This window comes from Monodelphis domestica, chromosome X (assembly GCF_027887165.1).
Source record: "Monodelphis domestica isolate mMonDom1 chromosome X, mMonDom1.pri, whole genome shotgun sequence".
Lineage (NCBI taxonomy): Eukaryota > Metazoa > Chordata > Mammalia > Didelphimorphia > Didelphidae > Monodelphis > Monodelphis domestica.
The window spans coordinates 7,010,786-7,030,614 of NC_077235.1; the positions used below are offsets into that span (position 1 = coordinate 7,010,786).

The 19,829-nt window shown below is 40.8% G+C and overlaps 1 protein-coding gene across 1 annotated transcript in view; it reads left to right on the forward strand.

Annotated features, from left to right (window-relative positions):
* LOC103104288 (uncharacterized) overlaps positions 1 to 19,829 on the forward strand; it is a 67,971-nt gene that overhangs the window by 30,857 nt on the left and 17,285 nt on the right. Inside the window, exon 6 of the mRNA XM_056809330.1 lies at positions 16,114 to 16,609. Within this exon, the coding sequence (XP_056665308.1) occupies positions 16,114 to 16,609 (496 nt within the window). The remainder of the gene's footprint in view (positions 1 to 16,113; positions 16,610 to 19,829) is intronic.

The following is a 19,829-nucleotide window of genomic DNA, read 5'->3' on the forward strand; positions in this document are numbered from 1 at the left end:
TTTGTAGTTGTGTTCATATAGTTCCTGTGTTTGTCTTGGGAGGTAGACTCCTAGGTATTTTATTTTGTCTAAGGTGATTTTGAATGGGATTTCTCTTTCTAGTTCTTGCTGCTGAGCTGTGTTGGAGATATATAGAAAAGCTGATGATTTATGTGGGTTTATTTTGTATCCTGCAACTTTGCTAAAGTTGTTGATTATTTCAATTAGCTTTTTGGTTGAATCTCTAGGATTCTTTAAGTAGACCATCATGTCATCCGCAAAGAGTGATAACTTGGTCTCCTCCTTACCTATTTTGATGCCTTCAATTCCTTTATCTTCTCTAATTGCTACTGCTAGTGTTTCTAGTATAATGTCAAATAGTAGAGGTGATAATGGGCATCCTTGTTTCACTCCTGATCTTATTGGGAATGCATCTAGTTTATCCCCATTGCAGATGATATTAGCTGTTGGTTTTAGATATATACTGTTTATTATTTTTAGGAATGACCCTTCTATTCCTATGCTTTCTAGTGTTTTTAATAGGAATGGGTGTTGTATTTTATCAAAGGCTTTTTCTGCATCTATTGAGATAATCATGTGGTTCTTGCTAGTTTGCTTGTTGATGTGGTCAATTATGTGGATGGTTTTCCTAATGTTGAACCAGCCCTGCATCCCTGGTATGAATCCTACTTGATCATGGTGAATGATCCTTCTGATCACTTGCTGGAGTCTTTTTGCTAGTATCCTATTTAAGATTTTTGCATCTATATTCATTAGGGAGATTGGCCTATAATTTTCTTTCTCTGTTTTTGACCTGCCTGGTTTTGGAATCAGTACCATGTTTGTGTCATAAAAGGAGTTTGGTAGAACTCCCTCTTTGCTTATTATGTCAAATAGTTTGCATAGTATTGGGATTAACTATTCTCTGAATGTTTGATAGAATTCACTGGTGAATCCATCAGGCCCTGGGGATTTTTTCTTAGGAAGTTCTTTGATGGCTTGTTGGATTTCATTTTCTGATATGGGATTATTTAAGAATTCTATTTCCTCTTCTGTTAGTCTAGGCAGTTTATGTTTTTGTATATATTCATCCATTTCTCCTAAATTGGTGTATTTATTGCCATATAATTGGGCAAAGTAATTTCTAATGATTGCCTTAATTTCCTCTTCATCGGAGGTGCTGTCCCCCTTTTCATCTTTAATGCTGTTAATTTGCTTTTCTTCCTTCCTTTTTTTAATTAGATTGACCAGTACTTTGTCTATTTTGTTTGTTTTTTCAAAGTACCAGCTTCTTGTCTTATTTATTAAATCAATAGTTCTATCACTTTCGATTTTATTAATGTCTCCCTTAATTTTTAGGATTTCCTGTTTGGTTTTCTGCTGGGGGGTTTTAATTTGATTGCTTTCGAGTTTTTTCATTTGCATTTCCAATTGATTGATCTCTGCTCTCCCTTGTTTGTTAATATAAGCATTCAGGGATATGAATTTACCTCTGATTACCGCTTTGGCTGCATCCCAAAAGATTTGAAAGGATGTTTAGCCATTGTCATTTTCCTCGATGAAATTATTAATTGTTTCTATGATTTCTTCTTTAACTAAATGGTTTTGGAGTATCATATTGTTTAATTTCCAATTGGTTTTAGATTTGGTTTTCCAACCATTACTAATCATTATTTTTATTGTCTTGTGATCTGAGAAGGCTGCATTCATTATGTCTGCTTTTCTGCATTTGTGTGCTATGTTTCTGTGACCTAATGTATGGTCAATTTTTGTGAATGTGCCATGTGGTGCTGAGAAGAAGGTGTATTCCTTTTTATCCCTATTTATTTTTCTCCATATGTCTATTAATTCTAATTTTTCTAAGATTTCATTCACTTCTTTTACCTCTTTCTTATTTATTTTTTGATTTGATTTATCTAAATTTGATAATGGTTGGTTTATGTGTCCCACTAGTATGGTTTTATTGTCTATTTCTTCCTTCAATTCTCCTAGTTTCTCCATTAGAAATTTGGGTGCTATATTATTTGGTGCATACATGTTGATTAATGATATTTCCTCATTGTCTAGAGTCCCTTTTAACAAAATATAATTACCTTCCCTATCCCTTTTGATCAGGTCTATCTTTGCTTTGGCTTTATCAGATATCATGATTACCACTCCTGCCTTCTTTCTATCAGTTGAGGCCCAGAAGGTCTTACTCCATCCTTTAATTCTGACCTTGTGGGTGTCAACCCACCTCACATGTGTTTCTTGAAGACAACATATGGTAGGGTTTTGGATTCTAATCCATTCTGCTATTCGTCTACGTTTTATGGGTGAGTTCATCCCATTCACGTTCAAAGTTATGATTGTCATTTGTGGACTCCCTGGCATTTTGATAGCCTTCCCTAATTCTAACCTTTTCTTCATCGGCTCTACCTTTTAGTCCAGTGATTTACTTTGAATCAGTCCCCCTTGTCCCCTCCCTTGATGTTTCCCTTTTTAGTCCCTCCCTTTTTGTTCCCTCCCCCTCCCCCCTCTCTTTCCCTCCCTTTTTGTTCTCCCTCTCCCCCTCCCCCCCTTGGTTTTCCCTTCTCCCTACCCTTGTTGGGTAAGATAGAATTCAAGATTCCAATGGATCTGGATGTTTTTCCCTCTCAGAGTTGATTTCCCTGAGATTGAGGTTTAAGTAACCCCCCCTCTTCCTCTCCTTCTTATAGGAGTTTTCTTCCCCTCCTCTTCCCATGTGAATCTTTGTGTGAGAACGATTATTCTATTTGGTCTTTCTTTACCCCCTATTTATACATTACATTTTCCCCACATATTAGTATACATAGATTGATATAAATGTAGTCCTTATAGAAGAGAGTTTGAGTAAAAGAAGAAGATAACATTTTCCCCCTTTCCTTAATATTTACCTTTTCAGGTATTCCTTGCTCTTTGATTTTCGGTATCAAACTTTCCACAGAGCTCTGGTCTTTTCTTTGCAAAATAGTTGAAAGTCTTCTATTTTGTTGAATGCCCATACTTTCCCTTGGAAGTATATAGTCAGTTTTGCTGGGTAGCTGATTCTTGGTTGAAGACCCAGCTCTCTTGCCTTTCTGAAGATCATGTTCCATGCCTTACGATCATTCAGTGTAGAACTTGCAAGGTCTTGTGTGACCCTGATTGGCATTCCTTTATATCTAAATTGTCTTTTTCTGGCTTCCTGTAGGATTTTTTCTTTTGTTTGATAGCTTTGGAATTTGGCAATTACATTCCTGGGAGTTGTCTTTTGGGGGTTTAGTGTAGAAGGTGTTCTGTGAGCTCTGTCAGTGGCTGTATTGCCCCCTTGTTCTAGAATCTCTGGGCAATTTTCTTTGATTATATCTTGTATCACCATGTCCAGTTTGGTGTTTATTTCTGGCTTTTCTGGGAGTCCAATTATTCTTAAATTATCTCTTCTCCCTCTATTTTCCAGATCTGTCATCTTGTCGGTGAGATATTTTATGTTCTCTTGTAATTTTTTAGTATTTTGGCTTTGCTTTATTAATTCTTGCTCTTTTACACGATCGTTGTCTTCCAGCTGCCTGATTCTGGACTTTAAAGCCTGGTTTTCCTTTTCAGTTTCATCATACCGGTTTTGTAGATGCGTGAATTTCTTTTGCATTATTTCCAACTTTTCCTCCCAGAAGGCTTACATCTTTTTGGTCATTTCTGATTCAAATTCTTCATGGGTTTGTGGAGAGTTTCCATTTCCTTTGGAAGATTTTGGAGCATTTTCTTGTATATCATCTTCTATCTGCTCTGTATTTTGTATTTTGGCTCCATAGAATGTGTCCAAAGTCGCCCCTTTCTTCTTATTTTTCTTGGTATTTTGGGGCTTCTGTGCTTCTGTGGAGTTTGCCATCTCTGAATGTGGAGGATTAGTTTTTCTTATCTCTGTCTGGTGTTCAGAGGCTTTAGTCCTGGGCAGATTGTCGGTTCTATGAGCTTTCCCTGGGTTAAACTGAGTATGCCTCACTGGAACTGGAATGGAAGGTTCGGACCAGGAGGCCACACTCTCCCCCGGCTCTCTGGGTCGGGTTGCTTTCCGGAAGTTGCCTTCAAAATAGCTGGCCGTGAGGCTGTTTCGTCGGCCTGCGGGGGGATGGGCTGCGGCTTCCCGGAGCTCCGAGGGCAGGGACTTTCACTGAGACTTGGATAGCAGGATCCAGCCCGTGAGGCTGTCTTGCCCGCCCTGAGGGTTGCTGTTGTTTCGACCCTGCTCTCTGCGGGGGGAGCTCCGAGGGCAGTGACTTTCACTGGGACTCGGATAGAAGGCCCTGAGGGTTGTTGTTCCGAAGACCCTGCTCTCTGAGCGGGACGGGGCTGCGGCTTCCGGGAGCCTTGGACTCTGCGCTCCTACCCCTGAGGTTCGAGTGATCTCGGGTTCTGGCTTTTGAGGGGGGCCGCACCTTTTGATCCGGGTCCACGTCCAGGAGGAGGGTTTCCAGGGTCTGTGCTGTTGATCGTTTTGAATTTCGGTGCCTTAGGAGCTTATAGTTTGAGATCGGTCGGGAAGGGTTTTCCAGAGATCTGAACTTTAGCTTTCTCTAAGCCGCCATCTTGACTGGAACGAATATCTCATTTCCAGACCAATCTTCTTAATGAACATAGATGCAAAAACCTTAAATAGAATTCTAGCAAAAAGACTCAAGCAAGTGATCATGAGGATTATTAACTATGATCAGGTGGGGTTTATATCAGGAATACAAGGATGGTTTAATATTGGGGAAACCATTCACAGAATTGACCATATCAACAAGTAAATCAACAGAAATCACATGATTATCTAAATAGAAGCAGAAAAAGCCTCTAAAAAATATAACACTCATTCCTATTGAAAACACTAGAAATTATAGGAATAGAAGGGCCTTTCCTAAAAATAATAAACAGTCTATATTGAAAACCATCAGCAAGCATCATCTGCAATGGTGATAAATTAGATGTATTCCCAATAAGATCAGGAGTGAACAAGGACACCCCTTAACACCTCTATTATTTAACATTGTACTAGAAACACTAGCAGTAGCAATTAGAGAAGAAAAAGAAATTGAAGGTATTAAAAAGGCAATGAGGAGACTAAGCTATCACTGTTTGCAGATGATATGATGGTCTACTTGAAGAATCCTAAAGAATCAACTAAAAAGCTAGTGGAAATAATCAACAACTTTTAGCAAAGTTGTGGGATACAAAATGAAGCCACACAAATCTTCAGCATTTGTATATATTTTCAACACATCTCAGCAGCAAGAGTTAGAAAGATAAATTCCATTTAAAATCACCCTAGACAATATAAAATATTTAAGAATCTACTTGCCAAGAAAATTCAGGAATTATACGAACACAACTACAAAACACTTTCCACACAATTAAAGCCAAATCTACACAATTGGAAAAACATTAATTACTCAAGCTAACAGAATAAGAATGACAATCCAATCCAAATGAATTTACTTATTCAGTGCCATGCCCATTGAACTACCAAAAAACTTTTTTACTGAATTAGAAAACATTATTACAACATTTATTTGAAAGAAGAAAAGATCAAGAATATCAAGGGAAATAATGAAAAAAATGCGAAGGAAGGTGGCCTAGTAGCACCAGATGTTAAACTGTACTATAAATCAATGATCATCAAAACAATACCGTACTGGTTAAGGGACAGAAGGGAGGATCAGTGGAATAGACCTGGGGTAAGTGACCTCAGCAAGATAGTGTATGATAAACATAAACATCCCAGCTTTGGGGACAAGAACTCAAAATCTGACAAAAACTGCTGGTGGAGTTGTGATTTGATCCAACCATTCTGGATGGCAATTTGGAACTATGTCCAAAGGGAACTAAAAGACTGTTTGCCCTTTGGTCTGGCCATAGCCCTGCTGGGTTTGTTCCCCAAAGAGATAATAAGGGAAAAGACTTATATAAGAATATCCATAGCTGCACTCTTTGTAGTGGCAAAAAACTGGAAAATGAGGGGATGCCCTTCCTTTGGGGAATGGCTGAACACATTGTGGCATATGTTGGTAATGGAATACTATTGTGCTAAAAGGAATTATTAACTGGAGGAATTCCATGTGAACTGGAACAACCTCTAGGAATTGATGCAGAGCAAAAGGAGCAGAAGAGTTGGAGAATAGCAGGAGAACATTGTACACAGAGACTGATACACTGTGGTACAATCAAATGTAATGGACTTCTCTACTAGCAGCATTGCAATGATCCATGACAATCCTGAGGGACTTATGAGAAAGAATGTATCCACATCCAGAGAAAGAAATGTGGAAGCAGAAACACAGAAGAAAAACAACTGCTTGATCACATGGGTCGATGGGGATATGATTGGGGATGTAGAGTCTAAATGATCACCCTACTGCAAATATCAATAATATGGAAATGGGTCTTGATCAATGACACATGTAAAACCCAATGGAATTACTCATTGTCTATGAGAGTGGGAAGAGGGGAGGGGAAGAACATGATTCATGTGATCATGGAAAAATCTTCTTAATTAAATAAATAAATGAATGAATGAATGAACTTAAAAAAAAGACTACTAAGGTCCTCATGGGGCATTTCAATCAGTATGTGAAAACATATTTTCATGGCAAAATGGTATTCAATTCTATTCATGTACCATAGCTTGTTCAGCTATTCCCTAGCTGACAAGAGCATCCCTTTAATTTCCATTTCTTTGCCACTACAAAAAGAAATGCTATAAATATTTTTTACATGTGAGTCCTTTTCCTCTTTCTTTCATCTCCTTGGAGATATAGACCTAAGAGTGGTATTGCTGGGTCAAAGGGTACGCACAGTTTAGTAACTTTGAGGGGAAAGTTTCAAAATTCAAATTTGGAATGAGGTGAAGCCCCTCCAACATGATGGCAGTGAGGTGGAATCTCAGAATGGCTTTAATATGCATTTCCCTAATTATTTAATTCCCCAATATAATATGTTTCAAAGTATTTTTCAATGGCTATAGATAGCTTGAATGTCTTCTTTTGAGATAACTTTTTATAGCTTTTGTTCATTTATCAGATTGTCTTCTCCTTTATATTCTTCTCTTTAGTTTTTAATAACACTTATATCACCTGGTTCTTCTATCTGTTTGATCATTGTCTGTCTGGTCCTCCTCTGTGGATTTCCATCCATGCTATACCCCAAAGATATGTGGAACCTCCTATCAGCTCCCTTGGGTTCAATTATGATCTCTAAGCAGAGGATTCCCTGATGTATATAGTGACCTCTCATCTCTCTCTCTCTCTCTCTCTCTCTCTCTCTCTCTCTCTCTCTCTCTCTCTCTCTCTCTCTCTCTCTCTCTGTGTGTGTGTGTGTGTGTGTGTGTGTGTGTGTGTGTGTCTCCCTCTCCCTCTCTTTATCTTGCTCCAACCCTAGCTCCACATCATCAACTGCCTTTTGGGCTTCTCAAAATGGGATGTCTCTGAGGCATCTCAAACTTACCATGTCTAAAGTAAAACTCATTGTCTTTCCCTCCAAATCTTCCTATCTTCTGAACTTTCCAATTACCATCCAGGGCACCAACAACCTTCTAGAAAAACTAGTTCAACACCTCAGTGCTATCCTTGACTCACTACATATAACTGTTCTGTTGCCAAATATCATCACTTTTACCTTCATGATATTTCCTTATCTCCATTCACAAAGCCACTACCGTTTTTCAGGCCCTCAACACCCCTCATAGACTACTGCAATAACCTCACAATTATTCTCCATGCCCTGTCTCTCTCCATTATGATACTCCCTATGCCCAACTACCAGATAATTTTATAAAAAAATATATTTAATTAATTAATTTTGAATATTTTTCCATGGTTACATGATTCATGTTCTTTCTCTCCCCTCCTCCCACCCACTCCCATAGCCAGTGAGCAATTCCACTGGGCTTTACATGTGTCCTTGATCAAGACCCATTTCCATGTTGTTGATGTCTGCACTAGGGTGTTCATTTAGAGTCTCCATCCCCAATCATATCCCCCTCGACCCATGTGATCAAGCAGTTGTTTTTCTTCTGCATTTCTTTTCCCACAGTTTTTCCTCTGGATGTGGATAGTGTTCTTTCTCATCGATCCCTTTGAGTTGTTCAGGAACACTGCATGGTCACTAATGGAGAAGTCCACTACATTCGATTGTACCACAGTGTATCAGTCTCTGTGTACAATGTTTTCCTGGTGCTGCTCCTCTCGCTCTGCATGAATTCCTGGAGGTCATTCCAGTCTCCATGGAATTCCTCCACTTTATTTTTCCTTTGAGCACAATAGTATTGATCACCAACATATACCACAATTTGGTCAGCCATTCCCCAATTGAAGGGCAGCCCCTCAGTTTCCAATTTTTGGCCACCACAAAGAGCGCAGCTATGAATATTCTTGTACAAGTATTTTTCCTTATGATCTCTTTGGGGTACAAACCCAGCAGTGCTATGGCTGGATCATAGAGCAGGCAGTCTCTTAGTGCCCTTTGGGCATAGTTTCAAATGGTTTTCCAGAATGGCTGGATCAATTCACAACTCCACCAACAATGCATTAGTGTTCCAATTTTGCCACATCTTCTCCAACATTTATTACTTTCCTTTGCTGTCATGTTAGCCACAGATGACTTTTTTATCCCATTATGTCTGATCACTTCACACTCAACCTCTCTGCCCCCCTTATTTAATAGACTTGATTGGCTCCTCATTACTTCCAGAATCAAACCCCTCTGTCCCCTCCATGCCTCATCCAACCCATTGTAGTAAGCACTTAATAGGTGTTTTTTGACTTGACTTACTTGTCCAAATAGAAAAGATTCTCCAGAGGAATTTTGAAATTACAAAACTCTTACAGCAACAGATTAGTGCATCATTCCCTAGATCACAGTGAAAGCCTTTAAGCTTCGAGAGATGCCAGCTACACTAGTAAGATGTGAATTTCAAAGTTTCACATTTATGTTACAGCCTAGATTCTGAAGCAAGCCTATTTATGAATTGATTGATGCAATCTGTGTAACTACAGAGAACAGTTTTATTCCTGCATCTGAGGGAATCTAAAAAGGGAACTCATTTTTTAAGCAATTTTATTGAGTCAGTGAAGAAATAACAAATTCAAAAAGACATTAACTTTAACCCTTTTCATTAATTTCGTTTGAAAATTCACTGTTAACTCAGTAAAAATATTTTTATTCATTGAATTTGATTTAACAAACATCTATTAATGACCTACTGTGCGCAGGGCACTGTGCTAGTCCATGGGGATGAAAAGACAAACCAGTTTTCCCCCTGCACCTAGTTGTCCCAATTTTTTTAAAAGAACCCCAAGGAGCAGGTAGGTGGCTCAGTGGATAGAGAGTCAGACCTAGAGATGGGAGGTACTGGGTTCAAATCTGACCACAGATAATTTCTCCCTATGGGACCTATGGCAAGTCACTTAACTCCCATTGCCTACCTCTTATGGCTTTTCTGCCTTGGAACCAATACACAGTATTCTCTGAGATGGGGAAGGTAAGGAGATTTAGGATAATATGTTGTGATAGAGGAGAAAACCAAGGCTCAAAGAGAAGACACACAGTATCCATTCTAGGTCAGAAGGTAAGGATTGGTTGGTCGGTTTGTTTCTAAAAGAGAACCCCAAACCCAGAAATCCAAAACTAAAAATATTCAGTCAAGTATAGCCTCTGTGGATAGAAGGAAAAGATGAATGACCAAAGTGCTTTATTCTACTAAGCAGGAGAAATAAAGGCTACAGAGGTAAAGTGATCCAGTGCACCTTCCCATGAGGGCCCTCCCCAAACCTGGAATCTGCACACAGCAGCTTCTGATTCTGTGTTTGAGAGCCTGAGAGGTATAGATGACCGTATACATTCACACTTTGTATGTGAACAAGAGATTGAACCGGGTATGGGACTGAGTTCAATTTGTCATTCCTGCCGGTGTACACTGAACTTTTGAGTTCTTTAGTGTTTCTTTGTTCTGTAGAAAATAAAGACCCGATTCATATCATACACTACTACGACCCCTTTTGGAGAAATCCTAGACCAGAGACAACCAACCTAGCCTTAAACGATCTTTCCTCGCCATGCCGGAGTGAGTGAGGGATTTACAGAGTCCAGTGAAAGAAAAGGCTAGCCGGGGCAGCTTACAGTAAGGATTCCTTCCAGATGGAAGATGGCCAACGGGATTGCTGAGATTGATTTTGACTCGACGAGTCTGTGATGATGCATTACATTTGGTTGAGATGAATCCAAATGAAGAAAGGCTACAAGCTGAAGCTGCTCTTCCACAAATTTTCATTTGTTTTCAAATTAGTTGCTTTTAACATTTGTTTTTAACTGATTGATTCTATTTGGAGCTTTAAACTGAGTCTTTCTTTGCACTTGGGCAGACCAATCTGCAAATATTTCAGCCTAGTCCTGAGTATCAGTCTTATCTTGTGTGTTCAATGAGGGAAAGAAACCCCTGGATGTTGGCGTTCCTAGTCTAGCTGTAGAATTCTCTCTTTCGTGACAAATCACTCCCTTTCCCACCCCTGAATGTTGTACGTTCCCTGCTCTCACTCTAGGACCAATTGGTCACGAGTGCCCATCGATATCTTTTTTCCTCACTAGAATTTGAGAATTGGGATGAAAGTCATTTTTTATTCATTTGTTCCTCACGATCTTACATGGCTCCTTTGTCTTTTACAAAAAGAAAAACCATGTTTTTACAACTGGCAGCTCGCAGGCCAACCGGGCACTCAATCCACATTGGAATGTCTCTGTGACCCCAGATTTCTGGTCTGAGAAATATTCCAATGAGATCGTATTTATGCTTTATTGATGGTTGCCTTTAGTAAATGTCAAGGCCTGCCTCATTTTACAGAATACCTTCCCAAGTCGTATCACGAAATTGCCAGAATCCTCTTCTTAAGGCACCATTCTGCCCTGGTCATTCCTTTTTCAAAATCTTTCAGGGGCTCCCTATTGCCTCTAGCAATGCCTCTTTGGCATTTAAGGTTCTTCACAATCTGGGCACAACCCAACTCTTAAGCCTCACTTCACACAATTCCCCTCTAGAGACAGAAAACTAGACTACTAGCTGTTCCATGAAGTCCATAGACCATTATTACATTAACTGATCAACTAACAAGCATGGACTAAATGCCTACTATATGCCAGCCTCTGGGGATAGTGAAATACCCCAACGTATCTGTGATCTCGTTCATTTGGGAGTTCCAAGGATGGAGATTCCAGCCCATCCATGCCTGCTCATCCTATGCAGCTCTTGGTCATATTATCCAAAAAGTTCCGGAGGCGTTCCTTGCTTCCTCTGTGAGGCTACCAGAAAAGAGCTCTAGCCATCCACCTGCCATTCCCCACTCTTGCCATGAGACCACGTCATCTTCTCCTCCTGTAATATAATTTCTTGGTGACTTCCTTTGCTCTTATTCTTTGCATTTCCTCATCGGTTATGAATATTAGGTCACTCACACTCATCGTGTATTTCTTCATTGCCCTCTGTTGATAGCGAAGTTTCATATCTCAGAGTTAGATCACAGTATGTTAAGTCACCTATCCCCCCATCTTTTCCCCTCAGTGAGTTCCAGTAATTCCCTATTACCTCCAGAAGCAACATAAAGTCTTCAGTTGGGCATTGAAAGCACTTCACAATCTGGCCCTTTCCTATCTTTCCAGTCTTCTTAGACCTTGCTCACCTGCATGCACTCTAAGGCAGTGATAGTAAACCTTTTAGAGACCATGTGCCATGCCCTGCCCCTTGCCCCCTCCAGAGACCATGTGCTGTGTCATGCCCCTCCAGACAGAGTTCTAGGCCATATGCAGCCCTGCCCCTTTACCCCACACAGGGGAGGGAGAAAGTGCTCCCTTTGGGCTACTGGGCAGAGGGGCAGGGGATGTGAAAAAATGTTGTCAGGCACAGGAGAGGGGGAGGAGATAAGCTCCACCTGGGACCCTCTACCTTTCTAGTAATGAACTCTGGTGGGTGATAGTGGCGTGAATGTCCACAGAGAGCGCTTTGTGTGCTCTCTTTGGCACCTGTGCCATAGGTTTGCCATCACTGCTCTAAGGTCTGTGCATCTCCAATATATCACTCCTTCTCTCTCCATGCCCTCCCCAGGTAATCTTACATGTCTGGAATGCTCTGCTCTCTTGCCTCCACCTTTTAGTGTCCCTTCTTTTCAAGATAGCTCAAATGCCACTTTCTTCTAGAGACCTTGTACAAGTCTGCCAATTACTAAAGCTTTACCTTTCTGACTAACTTCATCTACTTCTGTGTACCTGGACACTTGCATGATATCTCCCTCCATAAGAATGTGAGCTCCTCAAAGGCAAGAACTGCCTTTTATCTTTCTTTGCATCCCTAACACTTGCTCCAGTGTTTATAACATAGCAAGTTCTTAAAAATGTTCATTAACTGATTGACAAGTAAAAGGTTAGTGTTGACAAGATGGACCTTTGCTTTCATGGGAAGGTGAAGTCAATTAAAAAAAAATCTCTGGAAATTCCCAAAGCAATCAAGAATGCTTTCTTTTTTCTTTTCAATTTGGGCCCAATTTATTGCTCTAAATATACATATTATTGGACAAATTCTGTAGGGCCATTCAGGCAAAGATGTGGCTCCTGAGTAGAGAAAGCACTTGGGGAGCTGCTCGAGCACCCAAGGACATTTTTTGCATGCCCCCTTCGGTAATGGGAGGGGGCTCAGAGAAAGCTTGAATTTGCCCTCAGATTCGCCAAGTCTGCTATAGGGTGTCTCTCCAAATGAATGTTGAAATCCATTTGGTCTTTCCTATGTAGATGGTCAGGCTAGATTCCTTTGAGTGACTACAGATCTCTTCCAGGAGGCCGTGCAATGTCTTTGGGGCTTAATGCAATCAGCACAATGTCATCTACAAACAAGAGCAGATGCTCCCCATCCATTAGGACCCTCCTTGACCTGAACTTTATGAGGGATCTCTTCCATACACTGGTAAATACTGTGGGAATTTATTTTTCATATACTGTATTAATTCTTCTATCAGGGTCCTGGAGTAGAAAGGCCCCAATCCCTGCATTTTAGAGAGGATTCCTGTATCAAGGTCTTGAACCTCAGATGCCATCCAGTCCATAGATTTTTGCATTTTCTTTGTTCTTAGGAATCCATAAGAATAGGTTGCTTTCACACAGTTTGGCTAACAGGAAGGTTTTATAATTATTATATAAATATAAATTATATATAAATATATATAATTATACATGTATTTATATATAAATTATATATTTATATAAAATAAATAAAAATATATAAATATAAGTATAATTAAATAATATAATAATATAATAAAATCCTTTCCCCGTGCATATGACAACCATTATCTGTTGGTTTGGGGAAGAGTGGAGAGTTTGCTAGATCGCCCAATTAGAGATGTCTTGGGATGTTCAAGGGAGGAGCTAAATAATGAGCTCCTGAAAGTATATATCGCACCTGCTCTAGGACCTGTGAGGTCTTTAGTCACGGGAAAGTCCATGATTTGTCACTTTGTTGGTTACAATGCTGGCCTATAATCAATAAACTGGTATTCTCACCTTCAAAATCAGTCTCTTGAAATAATTTCAATGGCAGCAATACCTCTGGTGAGCATACATCAATGAATCAACAATTGTAAGTGCCTACAGTATGCTAGGCACAGAAGATACAAGTTCAAAGAATAAAACAATCTGTACTTACGCATTCTGATGGAGGAAATAGCAAATACAATTATATATATCATAAATATAAAACAAATAAATACCTACATATACAATTCTTTAATATGAGGGAGTTGGAGAGGGAGTGCAATAGCAGCGGGGATCAAGAAAGATATCATGAAAGGAAAATGACAGGCTGAAAGGGATATGGATGACTAGAACAACTCTTCTAGAGAACAATTTGGAACTCTGCCCAAAGGACTGTAAAATTGTGCATTCCTCTGATCTAGAAATACTGTTAGCAGGCCTTTGTCCCAAAGAAGTCAAAGAAAAAGAAAAAGGACTCGGACGTACAAAAATATTTAGAATAGGCAGAGGGTGGGAAACTGAGAGAATGTTCATCAAATGGGGAATGGCTGAACAAAATGTGGTATATGATGATGACTGCATTTACTAAGAAATCATGAAGAAAATGGTTTCAGAAAAACTTCAGAAGACTTAAATGAACTGCTGCAAAGTGAATTGAACAGAACCAGGAAATCATTGTAAACAGTAACAGTAATATTGTAATGATAATCAACTGAAAGACTTTACTACCCTGATCAATACAATAATTCTTAATAATTTCCAAGGGCTGCTAATAAAAAATGAAATCCCTCTCCAAAAAGAGAACTGACTTCTGAGTGTAGAATGAAGTACATTTTTTTCTCCCTGTTTTTACAACATGGTGAATATATAAATATGTTTTACATGATTTCACATACACTTAGTCTAGGGCTGTTTAAATGCAAAAGAACAATATGAACATTTCTACCAGGCAGTAGCATTTTTGTGATTTAAGCTCTAGATTTCTCACACCAAATCTAATATTAATATTCATAGCAAATCCTATAGTAAAGTATGAGTATTTAAAGAGCCAAACAATCAAGAAACACTTGTAAAATTAAATCAGTGGAACTGTCTTGTGAGGGAACATACACTAGGAAAATAAATGAATGTACAATTATAGCCTCAAAATTAATAAATGATCTATAGTCTAGAATGTTTACAATTAAAATCTCCAGGCAGTGAATCTATGTAGGAGTGCTCACAAAAAAGTAAGGGCTCAATTTTATCCCATAACAGTGACAGTATGTATGTGTGTCTTAGACTGGGGGGGGATGTTTTTATATCCTCTTTAAAAAAAATTTAAACCCTTACCATCTTAGAATCAAAACTGCGTATTGGATCCAAGGCAGAAGAGAATAAGAACTAGGTAAGAGGAGTTCAGTGACTTGCCCAGAGTCACACAGCTAGGAAGTGTCTGAGAATGGATTTGAACTCGGGTCCTCTTGACTCCACTTCTGATGCTCTGTGCCCAAACCTACTATGTGAAATGTATGTACTGTGTTTTCCCTATGTAGGTTATGTGTGTCCACAGGAGTTCACCTAGATGGAGGTGTGAATAGCTCTCTCTTAGAGTCTCTTCCACTCACCTTTCACCAAGGTAGACATTTATTAATGTGATAAAGAGAAGCCGGAGATTGGGGCCAGAGGCTGGCCACTATTGTCCTCAGAGAAAATGTACTGGCTTTTATAACCATATCTCTCTATGTCCACTCATTCCATTACTTTTTATTTGGTACCTTTAAAGTGTTCCGAGCAATGGAATAAAGAAGCAAATGGATAAGAAACAGGGGGAGAGGCGGGAGAGCCTGGATTCAAATGTGACGTCTTGTGCCTTGAAATTGATACAGCATAGAGATTCAAGGATGGAAAGTAAGGGTTTAAAAAAGGGTTGAAATACTTTTTTCAAGTGTCTGTTCACAAATATCCCTTAATCATTTGTCCATTCTAGACTAGGACTACTACTTCAGTATTTCTCCGATCTAAACTTTTTGTTATGCCGATTTTGCTGTGTAATTTTATATGGAATGCAGTCCAGAGGCATGTATTTGGTGCTTACCCACCTCACATCCACATTATTCCATTTGCCTCGATGTTTTATGTTGACATAGTGGGCTCTCGTCTTTCTCCGTTTCTATTTCTCATCCACCTCAATTCATTTAGGCAGTGTGTGAATTGTAGAGCTACATTCATTTCCAGCCAAATTGCTGCTGCTGAGCAGCCCTGATCACAGTCCTCAAGCCCATCTGTGAAATTAGGAATTCTTTCCTCTGGTCAATTTTAAAGCTGTATCAAACGTTAACATTTTGTGTATATTTGGATTTCTCTGATATTTATCTTAGATTGGATGGTTGCCGAGGAAATCCATGACTAGAGCACTTTCTTTTTCCTCCAGACGGGATTTCTTCTAATGAAATCTCTTGCCTTTATGATTGGCAGTTTTCTACTGGGGAGAAGTTCTAGAGGTTCCTTTTACCAAGGTTTTGTTAGGTGGTCTATCCGCTTTGGAACTGGGCTAGAACTGAAAACCGGAGAGGAAGGGTGAAAAGATTGATGGGGGAGAGGGAAGGGCTTTGGCTACCACACCCTTAGGAGCTGGCCAATGCCAGCGTAGGTATAGGGGCCTCCGAGAAGGGTGTGGACTGCTGTACCTTTCCCGACATCCAGAGGGCGCTGCATTTCCTGACTGCTGTGGTGATCAACGCGCAGCTTCCACTCCGCCATTCACATAGGAGGAAGAGCCTGGAGGAGATGGCTGCCCTGATAGAGAGCTCTCAAGTGAATGTGGCGGAGGCCATAGTGGGAGTTCAGGCCACGGGGAAAGGGAATGCAGAGGTAGTAGTGGAACCCACGGCAAATGCCGGGATAGGGTCAGTGGCAGCGGCAGTCACCACTTCTTTCACTGAAGCCGGGGCTATAGCAAAAGAAGGGGAGGCTTGTGGGGCGGTTCAAACCGTTCCGAAGATTCTTTTGGCCTGGGTGGAACCCTCAGTTCAAAAATTGGAAATGGAGAAACTTGAGAGGCCCAAGGCAGGCCTTTCCATGAAGCTGGGCAGAGGCGGTGACCCACAGATCGACATGTCTCTGGGTGAGTGGCTCCGGGCTGGTCCCAGGGTGGAGGGTGGTGGGTGGCGGGGCAAATTGGGAATTTGGGGGCTCTCGGCCTTTCTATGGTCTCATCCCCTCCCTAGCAGGGCCCTTTCGCAGCTTCTGCTCTCCATGGTAGAACTGGGCAGGCTAGGGTGGGAAGGGGCGGGGCCCTCCAGCCAACTGACCAGTGGTCAATGTGGTCAGTGACCACTCCCATTCCTGCCCCTTTCCTACCCTTTGTAGGCCGTTCTGACCGGAGCCATCACTTTTGATTCCTGAGGGGAGAAAATGCCGGGAGGGGGATCCAGACAGGATTCACTTTCAAAATTTCAAATGCCTTTTTAGAATCTAAAAGCGCGGTTTTGAGGCTCAGCGGGGTGCCCAGGAACCTAAAATGGCGTCTTAGAGCTCTAAACAATAGAGTTTTAACGGTTTCCTCATCTCCTCAGCAAAGTGCCTAAAATGGCCGACTTCACGTGGCAGCCATTAGGGAAAGCATTTGTGATGTTGTCGTTAATCTGGCGGCCATTTTGGAAGGTATTTGTGATGCCGCCGTTAAACTGGCGGCCATTTTGGAAGGCATTTGTGATGCCGCCGTTAAACTGGCGGCCATTTTGGAAGGCATTTGCGATGCCGCCGTTAAACTGGCGGCCATTTTGGAAGGCATTTGTGATGCCGCCGTTAAACTGGCGGCCATTTTGGAAGGCATTTGTGATGCCGCCTTTAAACTGGTGGCCATTTTGGAAAGCATTTGTGATGCCGCCGTCAACTTGGCAGCCATTTTGGAAGGCATTTGTGATGTTACCTATATTTGCAGTCATTTTTTCCTCCTTGTCCTTCCTTTGGAGCCTTGAGATTCTATTGAAGGATTTTGGTTTAAGTCTAAGAATCTGAGGTAGATGACTATGGTCATGCCCCTTCACTTTGAGCCTTAGTTTTATCCTCCATAATAACACGTTATCCTAAACTCCCATGATTTTTTTTTAATTCTTAGTTTCCCCAACTTAGAGAGATCAATACCCTGTATGGTTCTAAGACAGAAGAGCTGCAAGGCCCTCGCAAAATTAAGTGACTTGCTCAGGGTTACACAGTGAGTAAGTGCCTGGGGTAAGATTTGAACCCAGGTTTTCCCATCTCTAGGCATGACTATCCAGTGAGCCCCAATTTTTTAAGTTCCCAAGGGGCAGCTGAGTGACTCAGTAGATTGAGAGCCAGACTTAGAGATAAGAAGTTCTGAGTTCAAATTTGGCCTTAGACATTTCTCAGCTGTGCACATCTGGGGCAAGTCACTTAAATTTACTAGTCCTTACCACTTTTCTGCAGTCGAACTGATACATGGCATTGATTCTAAGACAGAGGAAGTAAGGATTTAAAAAAAAGAAATCATCAGAGTTTTAGGATAACATGTTATTATGGAAGAGAAACCGAGACCCAAACAGAAGATGCACAGCATCGATTCTAAGACAGAAGGTAAGGGTTTGGGTTTTTTTTTTAAGAACCCCAGACTCAGAAATTAAAAACTTAAAAAAATTTCAGAGCCAAGCACAGCCTCTGGGGATAGAAGGAGAAGGTGAATGAGCAAAGTACTCTATTTGAATGACCATGAGAAATAGAGGCTGCAGTGGTAAAGTGATCCAAATCCGCCGTACCCCCAACAAGGGCTTATTTCATCCCAGTTACTGAATCTCAGAAAGAGAATAATGGAGGTCGGAGGAGATCCCAATTTGTGCAGCGTACATTTGCATTTCTGAGGTTCACTAACTACAGGCAGCTGGCTATTAAATGGCTGAAGTCAAGGAAGCAGTTCCAAGTAATTCAAACCATAAACGTTTCCGAATCAGGATCTTAGAGATTTGATGTTTGGAAACGATGGACTCAGACCAGGTTTGGCTAGTTGTAAGTTACAGTTAGAGAGAGGCTCATATAGATGTTGAGGCCTTCCTTCAAACTCCCACAAACCCTTGCCTCTTCAGTTTCTGAAAAATAAGGCATGGCCTGCCATTGGGTGGCTTGAGCTTGTCAGGAAAGGCCGAGGAGAATGGAGAGATTTGGAAGAGGGAAAGGGAAAGAATTCAAGGCAGGAAGAATAACACGCATAATGTCTCAGAATTATGCCTGGAACTCAAGTGATTGCCCCGAACCTAGCTGGGATAACACAAAGAGCATTGTGTCAGTAGAGCAGAGCATACATAAAGAAAGAGCTATGGGTGTAAAATCGGAACCCAAACTGGAACCTTCACTTTGCTGCTTTTCTGGATGAATGACTTTGAACAAGTAAATTAGCTTTTCAGTTACCCAGCTCTAGTTCTTCATTAGTAAAATGGAGGAGTTTGATTGGCTGCTGCCTAAGGCTCCTTCCGGTTCCAAATGTTGGGGTCCTGACACAAAAATGAGGCTCTGGACCCCCAGATAGAAGTTTGAAAGACAGAAAGAGACATGTGCCAGACACATCAAGGAGGGCAATTTCACTGTCTCCTTGATTGAGGGATAGATGAGATATAGAAAGAAAGGAAGGAGATGACTTACAAGTGATCTAGAAGGTTTTTTGGTTCCGTTCTCCATTTCGGGTCCTAGGATTTGATTCTGGAAGGGACCTTCCAGATCATCTAGGGCAGTGATGGCAAACCTTTTAGAGACCCAATAATACTATATATTTATATTTGTTAATTATATATAATATATAAATAATAATTAATAAATACTCCTTACTCCAGACAGGGGAGGGAAGAAGCACTCTCATTGGGCTACTGGGAAGAGAGGCAGGTGATGTGAAAAAATGTCCTCAGGCACATGAGGAGAGGGGGAAGGGAGCAGCCCCCTTTGGCACACCTGCCATAGGTTTGCCAAGATGGATCTAGGGTGACCACTACATTGTGTTGTTTCTTTTTCTTATGTTTATCTTATTGACATGTTTGGTTTTCTGTGCCACAGTCACTTCCCAATTCCCCTCCCTTCCCCACCCTGCTCCCCCATAGAACTCTTCCTCTTAAAGAAAAACTCTTAAGCAAAAGCAACCACCACAGGGACTGCCTCCACTGGGCATGTGAGATGCTGCACCTCCTCTGGTCCACCACCTCTCCCAAGGAGAGGGGGAAGTATATTTCATCTTCAGTGCTCTGTAACCAAGGTTGGTCTTTGCATTTTATCTTGATTCTGATGTCTTTTCATTGACAATTCCATTTGCTTCTTTTTAAACCCTTACCTTGCTTTCTAAACCT